Here is a 9273-nt window from a genome sequence, read left to right on the forward strand (position 1 = left end):
TTTTTTTGTACTGCTCGTGGCGCCCCCCATGTGATTTAGCGCCCCCCACAAATATGCCGCCCCGGGCGGCTGCCCGGTTCGCCCGTGCCTAAAACCGCCACTGGGTTCAAGACATTCTACAATCACCCAAAATCTTTTTTAGACAATCTACTTACTTAAATCTTGAGGAATCCAGTCCAATAAAAAAATAATTTGCCTGGTTTGCAGGTTGAGGGAGTTCGTCGGACCCATAGACACATTTACCAACCAATAGCATTGCGAGGATAAAGAATGGGACCCATTGACCTACATATATATGGTAAAAAAATTATTCCCCAAGATTTTGGGGGGATAACTTAAAGTGATGATGTAATATTGCTACTACGGACCTCACATGGTTAAGTCACTATGAATATGAAATAAAAATGATATATATATATATATATATATATACCCGGTCCTTTGGCCTGTCCTTTAACGACCCGTCCCAGTCGAAAGATCACCGCCCTCTCATACTCCTGCACCACCTGCCAAGGTTTGTTGGACCACAGATTGTATTGGACCAAATGCGCTCTTTTTGTATCATAGACATAGACATATACAGTTGATTAGACAACACTTTCGATTACATGCATGTGTAAGTAAGTAAGTAGGTAGGTAGATACTTTGTTCATCCCCTTGGGGAAATGCAGGTATCCAGTGCCAACAGGCAGTACAGTTGACAAACAACAAAGTGGACAAACAGTCAAAGTGAACAAAATAAGTAAATAAAAGTAAACAGAAAGTGAGCAATATTGCACATAATACAAAAATCCATATAAAAAAAGATCCAGGAGGTAAATGCAAAAATAAATTGGCCTAGATAAATAAAGAAATACTGTGTATGTTGCGTATGTACCTTGATGCAAATCCAAGCGATGAAGGGGAAGGTGGCGAGGATGAAGAAGACAAAGACAGTCGTCAGCATCGTGGCGAACACGTCTGAGACAGCTTGGCTTTGAGCTTGGGCAGGGTGGATGGGAAGCAATCACCACAACGTTACATTAACTCTACGTTTGAAGCTGCAACAACAATGAATGCAGTTTTGTATTGTACGCGAGTTCTTGTACGTTGTAAGTAACTGTAATTAAAAAAAGGGGGAACTTTGTAATTTGACCGAGTATTAATAATAATTTTCCCTTTCCACTCGGCTACATTCATACGTAAAGAAAGTATTTACTTTTTACCCCAATGCATTTCAGTGGACAACGATCGTAACATTACTCTTTACATTTTGCATGCAGCCCCTTTTGTGCAGTGGCTGTCTACACGTAGGCCTAAATGTTCTTAAAGGGATATTTGTCAACTTTGGGGTCACACATTTTTAACCTCTTCTCCTTTTGCTTCCTCTTTTTTACTTATTTTATGGTCCTTCTTCACTAAACCTCGAGTACGTTTCAATAGGCCTATTTTAAACACCAACCTACTCAAATGATGCATTTAATATGCAAAGTGACACTGAAATCCTCAATAAAATTTGCAAAAGTTGTAACAATAAAATGTGTCAAATTTTTTGAGTTCCTTTATTCAAATTGAAAAGCTATAGCGTCCCCGTGATTTCAATGCACTTCGCCACGCTCCGTGTGTTGTGAAATTCAAATTACATTTCAATCCGCAAAACATGTTGCAAAACGTGTTGCAAAACGCTTTGCAAAACGATTTTTTTGCAATCAGCCAATCACGTCTGGGTGGAAACTAGTCACATTCTCGTCAGACCAGCTGATCATCCACGACCTAACACTTTCTTTGCTATGCCTAGCATTGTGCCAGGTTTGACTGGGTTGATAGTGATAACAGGAACATGGCGGAAAAGATGGTCGCGGAGCTGCTGCGGGAGGCCGCTGCAGCTCTAGAGAAGCAGCAGGATGCAGGGTACGAAAGAGCGACCAACATGCCTGCACCGGATAGGGTGCGCAAACCGGTGTTTCAGTTCAACTAGTGACAGTGTTAACTGGTGACCATCAGCCGAATGCGTCGCTTGTTGTCGTGGTGGCTACGGCAGCTGTTGGAATAGGTCCATGGTTGGAAATCGGAAAAAAGACTCGTAGCTGTCCTTCCAATGCCTCTTTGATTTGTTTTCAATAAAATGTCAGAAACAAACCCATCCAAATCGTATTTGGAGGCTAATTGGAGGAAATTTAAAAAATAATGCAGCTCTGCCACTGTCTTTTTCGCCATTTTCACCTTATTACTATATACGTCGACCCAGTCAAACCCGGCACAATGCTAGGCATAGAAAGGAAAGTGCCAGGCGCTAGGTCATGGATGATCAGCTGGTCTGACGAGGAAGTGATGTAGTTCCTGCCCCCACGCAATTGGCTGATACGTTTCGCAAAACGTTTTGCAAAATCTTTTGCAAAACGTTTTGCAAAATCTTTTTTCAAAGTGTTTTGCGGATTGAAATGTAATTAGAATTTCGCAACACACGGAGCGTGGCCAAGTGCATTGCAATCACGGGGACGCTACAGCTTTTCAATTTGAATAAAGGAACTCAAAAAATTTGACAAAATGTGACAAATTGAGGATTCCATTATCACTTTGCATATTAAAATACACTTTAAATAACGTATTTACAAATTGCATTATTAAATTGCATAATGAATTGTCAATTGCATAATGTAATGACTTATTGAATTGCAAATTGAAAATTGCATTCCCATTTGAATTGCAAATTGCATTGCCATTTGAATTTTGCTACATATATGCTTCTATATACACTTTTCTACGGAAGAGGATTAGGGCCACACATAAAAAAATAATTAAATTCTGACTTTATTCTCTTATTCTTCTTTTTTATGAGTGGCCCTAATCCTCTTCCGTACTTTTCGTACTCAACGGCAGTACTCTTTATTGCGGGGGAGGAGCCGCGGCGGCAGTCGTGATCGTAATTTCCGGTTAGTGCACCACAGAGAATTCGATTTTGAACAACACTGACATCTGAAAATTGGCGCACTTAGTGAGTGTGGATAGTGTAGGTCGTTTTAGTGTACTCATGGAAGTATGGATATCGGAACAACGGCACTTGTCTCGTATGTGCCGTGACGCTCCCTGCGACTGGCGTGGACCGACAATCTCCCCATCGGCATAACTGAAACTCTCCACATGCCCCAACTCAGGCGCGTCGTTAGACCTGGGCATTCAAGGCTATAGCCCCGGATCTTTTGGGAATAGCCCCGGATCGCTGTGATTATTAAAAATAATAATAATGATGAAAATAGCCCCGTAGATTATACTTCTTTGTGGTTGCATTACCAGCAGCCACAGATACAAGATTGTTGCTAGTGAAAACTGCACAATTCTGACGTGTCCATATATGGGCAGATTTAGAACAATTTGTTGCAAAATGTTGCAAATTCAACGTCGTTATTCTTTCCTCTATGCATAGCGCATCTCGTCGATATTGCTGTTTTGTTCTGCTAGCCTTTTAGTGAGATCAGAGTGTTGAGAAGGACTGTAATAAAATATCTTTGGTAAGATGGATATAAGAAGAGAGACCCGCAGTGAATTCAACCCGGTCCACTTGACATCGGGTAGGTGCAGGACAGAGGTACCGTAAAACTTCAATAGCCCAGGCTTTTATTTGTTTCAATCACTGAACTTTTGAACAAAACTCTTGCTCAGCAAAGATGGAAAAATACTATCAAATGTATTATTTAAACCAGTATGAATGTTAGTAACCGTAGGTTCGAATAATGCCTGCATGCATGCTAAAACACACTCACTCTCTCTCTCTCTCTCTCTCTCTCTCTCTCTCTCTCTCTCTCTCTCTCTCTCTCTCTCTCTCTCTCTCTCTCTCTCACACACAGTCAGACATGACGATTGGTCTTTCCTTTCCTTCTCAAACTACGTTACAATTGCATATTTCATCAGCCCGATTTTCGAATTTTCTCAGGGGAGAAACCCCCGAACCACCTTTTAAACTCTAGCTTCTGGGCTACAGCCCCGAATGTTTTCAATTGCTAGCGACGCTCCTGCCCCCACTTATAATAGATTTCAAATCTTTCGATGCTTTTATCCTCCCCTTGGAAAAACCTAACATTAACAAACTTCTTCGCGAAAATGTTTAGTTTTCTTTGCATGAAAAATTATCATTTAAATCCACAAACAACATATGTGTAATCCGGGGCATATAAAGACTGGGACCAGAAAAGAATGACTTTCTCTCCATTTAAACCCTTTCATGTTGTTTTATCTCATAGGTTCCATGGGCTCTACCGGAAAGGGAGTGACTTTGCCACTCCCCAAAAGCGTAGGCCTACGCTTTTGTGTCACCACTCAAAATGCGCTTCCGAGGAAACGCTCAGTCCGCATATCGGAACATCTTACCACCTTTCTGCCTCCACCCGTCATCGTCCACCACTCCGACTTTGTTGCGGATGGCCATCGCCTTCTTTAGTAAGGTCGCTTGCTTGACCAAAGGTTGTTTTGTTCAATTGGGTGTTTTTTTTTGGCTTTCCTTATAACAGCATTGTAAGCCCTTGCGAAAAAACATAGATATAGATCATATAGTAGACCAATAATAAGATTGGATCAGAAGGATCACCGTTTGACCCTCCGCTTGCAGACCTCCGCGTCATGTTGCTTAGCAACGACCCTGCAGGGCTGAGAGTGCATGCACCAGTAGTAATGTGTTAGTATTCACCTCTGACATAACTTGTCATGTAGGCTACTCTCATAATTGAGATGTCTTGTGAATTAGTGGTACCCAAGCTTGGGGTCAGAAACAAAAATGGAGCCCCCTGATATGCATTTGGTCTATAGATATTTGATGATGCATTGAAGATGGGACGTCTCATAAAAACATTTGTGTGGAAGCAGATACACAGACGCAACGGCGGACTCAGGGGGGGGGCAGGGGGGGCGACCGCCCCCCCTTGTGGCTCAATGGTTGAAAAAGCGCGCTAAGGTGCCCTTCAAGAGTGTCGAAAACGAGAGGAAATGCCTTATTGGCTGCCCTTTTCACGTGCAAAACATGATGAGGTGCCCTCTAGGGTGCTCCTTCATACAATAAATGATGATGATGTGCCCTCTAGAACAGTGCCCTTATAGTCCCCTTCTGTCAGTCTGGTGCCCTTTTAGTGCCCCCTTTAGTACCCTGATAGTGCCCTTCTGCCCGTCTGGTGCCCTTCTAGTGCCCTGATAGTCCCCTTCTGCCCTTCTGGTCCTTCTAGTGCCCTGATAGTCCCCTTCTGCCCGTATGGTCCTTCAAGTGCCCTTCTGCCCATCTGGTGCCCTTCTAGTACCCTGATAGGGCCCTTCTGCCCGTCTGGTCCTTCTAGTGCCCTTCCAGTTCCCTTCTAGTGCCCTTCTAGTACCCTGATAGTGCCCTTCTGCCCGTCTGGTCCTTCTAGTGCCCTTCCAGTGCCCTTCTAGTGCCCTTCTAGTGCTCTTCTGCCCGTCTGGTGCCCTTCTAGTGCCCTTCTGCCAGTCTGGTGCCCCCATGGTTGAAAAAGTGTGCTAAAGTGCCTTCTATGGTGGTGAAAATGAGAGAAAGTGCCTTATTTGCTGCCCTTTACACGTGAACAAAAATTAATGAGTGCCCTAGGTTGCCCCTGGTGATGATGATGTGCCCTCTGGAGCAAGAATATGGCAAACCGAAAAAAACATGTTGTGGTTAGCTATTGAGGTGCAGACGTTCCTCTCTTTGGTAGCTGACGAACGGGGAATGCGAGGCGTTGCTTTCATGTTGCGTCGCCATGACAAACAGCTACATCGAGTGGTACTTAAATCTCCACTGGATAACGAAGCAAAAAGCGGATTAAGAGTATGGCAGTACCCATAGTGGAAAAGCGCAATTAGATGCCAAGTTAGAAAAACATAATGTTGGCATAATCCGTTTAAAATGTATATAAATTTTTTGAGCGTTCAAGATCATTCAAGTGTGTCATTTCATGCAAGAGAGACGATAATGGTCAGCTATCAGCTCAACATGAAGGAAAACTTCCTTAAATGTTTCTGTAGCTGGCTGTCAGTGGTCAAAAAGACTATATGGTAGCGGCACATTGAATTTTCTCCAGTCTAATTTTTACTTAAATGTTAGTAAGATGAAAGCAGTAAGGCATCCTCATTTCTTTGGCTAAAATGTGAAAGTGCACAATGATGTGAACAACTAATTTTGGTGTTTATAAAGTCGCTAGAATAAGGGGAAACAGTATCTTTGAAGCAACATTTTTTCGGGGGGAGGACCTCCAGACCCCCCCTTTAAATTATGAGCCCAACTATTATTTTAAGTGCCACATGGAGATGTAACAAGTGCCCTGAATGGGACCTTCAAGGCAGCGCTTGCTAAGGTTAGGGGATAGGACCTTCCAGGCAGCGCTGCCTTTAAGACTCCGTTGGGGGAACAAAACACTATCAAGTTAGAAAAGCCACTGTGTCCGCTGGTGGGGCCCCATGTTCTCCAGAATGTGCCCTTTTTATTTTTTCCCCCCTGCCCTTCAAACAGTCTGAGTCCGCCACTGCACAGACGTTAAGGCGCCGCACAAACATAAAGGGTGACAAAGCCACACCAGACACACATTCACAAACCATCGTTTCCTGTTCTGTATCTTGGCTTTACACGCTCTCAGATTCAGCGATCTAAATAATCGGCTTCCTGTAAGAAAAGGAAGGAGGGTCCGAAGAGTTTCACAAAGCATCAGTTATGCGATTGGATCAGACCGTTGTTCGAGACTACAACGGTCCGCTATAGGAAGAGGTACAACCGGCTGACCCACAGAACCACCTCACTGACCGATCATAAAGACGGCTTGTAGAGAGAGAGTCTGTGCGTGTGTGTGTGAGAGAGAGAGAGACATAGACCATGGCTGTGGCGTGGCCTCGGTGCTACCACGGAGGGGTCACTAAGAAAGAGTGTGAGCAGCTCCTGGGGAAGAAGGCCAAGGAGGGAGCCTTCCTACTCCGGGACAGCGAGACGGTGGATGGGGGGCTGTGCCTGTGTGTCTAGTGAGTACCTCCTGTAAGGCCATGTCCCCGTGGCCATACAGGGCTGCATTATATGTATTATATCATCATATGCTTATGTGTAATAATTGTGTGTTGAGTTTCATTGAGATGCCAATTGCTAATAATGCTGATATTTTAAATGCAAATTAGATTATTATTATTATTTATTGTAATTATTATTATTTATTTTCATTTTTTTTATTATTATTGTTGTATACATTATTTTAATTGAATACATTCTGTGTTGGATTTATTTCTTGATTAAATTGCCATCTAAAAGGATCCATTGTGTATTTGATCTGCAGTAAACAGGACATTGTGTACACCTACAGAGTGATGACTTCTGGCCGACGCTACTCACTAATAGTAGGGCCGTATACACACACACACACACACACACACACACACACACACACACACACACACACACACACACACACACACACACACACACACACACACACACACACACACACACACATAATGATAGATGCAATCCATACACTACCCATACACTTAAAGCCTAATGGGTTGCCTGGGTTTTCTCTGTCCCCTTTTGCAGGCAGCCGAAGGTGTGCCGAAGGTTTACTTTAGCAACCTGCAGGAGCTGATTGTCCACTATAGGAAGAAGGACCAGGGCTTAGCCACTCACCTGCGCTTCAGCGTCTGCAGAGTGACCCCCCTCTGCATCAAGCCCAAAGTGCTCCAGGACCCAGAGTCGGCCATGGAAACGGAGTATGAAAGTATGTATCTTGGTTGCAGCACGTGTATTATTGGTTTTATGTACTTTAAGATGCTCAAAACCTGTGCTGCTATTTCACTGCAGCCATCACTTATGTTCAACTGGTTTAAGCCTGTTCACAGAATAACCCCTCCGTACATTGGTTCATTATATTGTTATTGTTTTGTTATTATCATGGTTGTTTTGTTATTAGTGTTTTAAGTGTCATCCTTAATATGTTTCCCTTTAATAAGCCCACTTGTTTTATCAGTTTTAAATAATACTAATTTGAAATTCCCTTGTGTTGATCTCTTTGTTTTGAAAACAGATTCCTATGCTACGTACGTCACCGTCTTGCCCTGAAGGAACTGACGACACAGGGTTTAAATATCTCAAACTGCAGAAGCCAGAAAATTCTTCATTTTAGAGTCTCAGGATGCATAACGTAAATGGTTGTCTTCCCATGCTGCATCATGCTTGTGGCTCCTTTTATTTCAAGAAATTAACTTAGCCATGACTTGTTTTTGTGTTTTCATAACATTGATATTATATTAATATTGGTTGCTATATTGTAGAGGATGACTGGGACATCCGAATAGATATGAGGAGACAGTAGGTCATTTTCTGGAATGGGAACTGCGACTTCAATCTCTATAAAGCTCTTAAGTTCTTATAAGATATTTGTAAAACTTTTTTTTTTTCGCTATACGTCTCTTTATGCCTAATGCCTGAGTCTCTGGACTAAAAGGCAACTTTCTGTTTCTCTTTCTGTCTATGTTTAGTGGCGCTGATTATTAATCATCTCTCTTGTTTAATTTCATGTGCTCTGTTGTTTGTTTATTATATAGCCTAAGTATATAATAATATATTTCTCCATATCTGTTATTTGTCTGATATTATTCCATTTATTATTAATGGTTTTGTATAAAGAACCTAATTTATAATAATAAAAAAATAAATAAACACAAATGTAGAGGAGATAGGGCATTTGTTTCTGTTGCCCTGAAACAGCTTGCCACTGCATATTAAATTATCCCCCTCTGTAGCTATTTTTAAATCAAATCTTAAAACTCATCTCTACTCGCCTTTAATTCAGTCTAACCTTTCTTTTACCTCATCTTTACCACATCTTTTAGTCTTTTGATCCTGATTGTACATTGATTCATTGCATTGTGGCAACGTCTAGCCAACATTATCATTGTTATTAATGTCATTATTATAGTTATTGTTATTATCGTCGTCTCAAATGTATGATTGTTACTTGTTTTATTGTTGTTTGTTTTTTAAATATACTTTACAAATAAATGTACATTTACATTTACATAATATATAATATTGCATTCTATTCTAGTCTAGCCTCCTCTTTAAAAGTGCATTTTATCTGGAAAACCCCATTTGGTGAATTGCGCTCCAAGACTAAAAGCAAGAAGTACAACCAATCGTGAATTTTATATTCCTCTTTTTGAGTTTTGGAGGTTTTGACTTGGATTTGCTTCTCTAATTTACCATCAGGGAATCAACACTGAATTATATAATGTGCAATGTTATATCAATTAGATTGTTTGTTTTGTATTGGATGATTGCATCAG

At 41.6% G+C, this 9273-nt stretch overlaps 1 protein-coding gene across 1 annotated transcript; it reads left to right on the forward strand.

Annotated features, from left to right (window-relative positions):
- The first annotated feature begins 6515 nt into the window (after positions 1 to 6515).
- si:ch73-264p11.1 (uncharacterized protein LOC100000923 homolog) lies at positions 6516 to 9169 on the forward strand. Its single transcript, XM_060044687.1, has 4 exons — positions 6516 to 6963; positions 7269 to 7329; positions 7526 to 7706; positions 8013 to 9169. Exons 1-4 carry the CDS (start codon positions 6821 to 6823, stop codon positions 8045 to 8047), a joined length of 420 nt encoding a protein of 139 aa, XP_059900670.1. The 5' UTR covers positions 6516 to 6820; the 3' UTR covers positions 8048 to 9169.
- Positions 9170 to 9273: the final 104 nt, after the last annotated feature.

Source organism: Gadus macrocephalus, chromosome 23 (assembly GCF_031168955.1).
Source record: "Gadus macrocephalus chromosome 23, ASM3116895v1".
NCBI classification, from domain to species: Eukaryota; Metazoa; Chordata; class Actinopteri; order Gadiformes; family Gadidae; genus Gadus; species Gadus macrocephalus.

Bases quoted from the DNA above. Each gene is read 5' to 3' on its own strand.
- si:ch73-264p11.1 (XM_060044687.1), top strand. From the start codon at position 6,821: ATGGCTGTGGCGTGGCCTCGGTGCTACCACGGAGGGGTCACTAAGAAA. The intron at 6,964-7,268 runs GTGAGTACCTCC...TTTGATCTGCAG, and splicing joins GGGCTGTGCCTGTGTGTCTA to TAAACAGGACATTGTGTACA. The intron at 7,707-8,012 runs GTATGTATCTTG...TTTTGAAAACAG, and splicing joins CATGGAAACGGAGTATGAAA to ATTCCTATGCTACGTACGTC.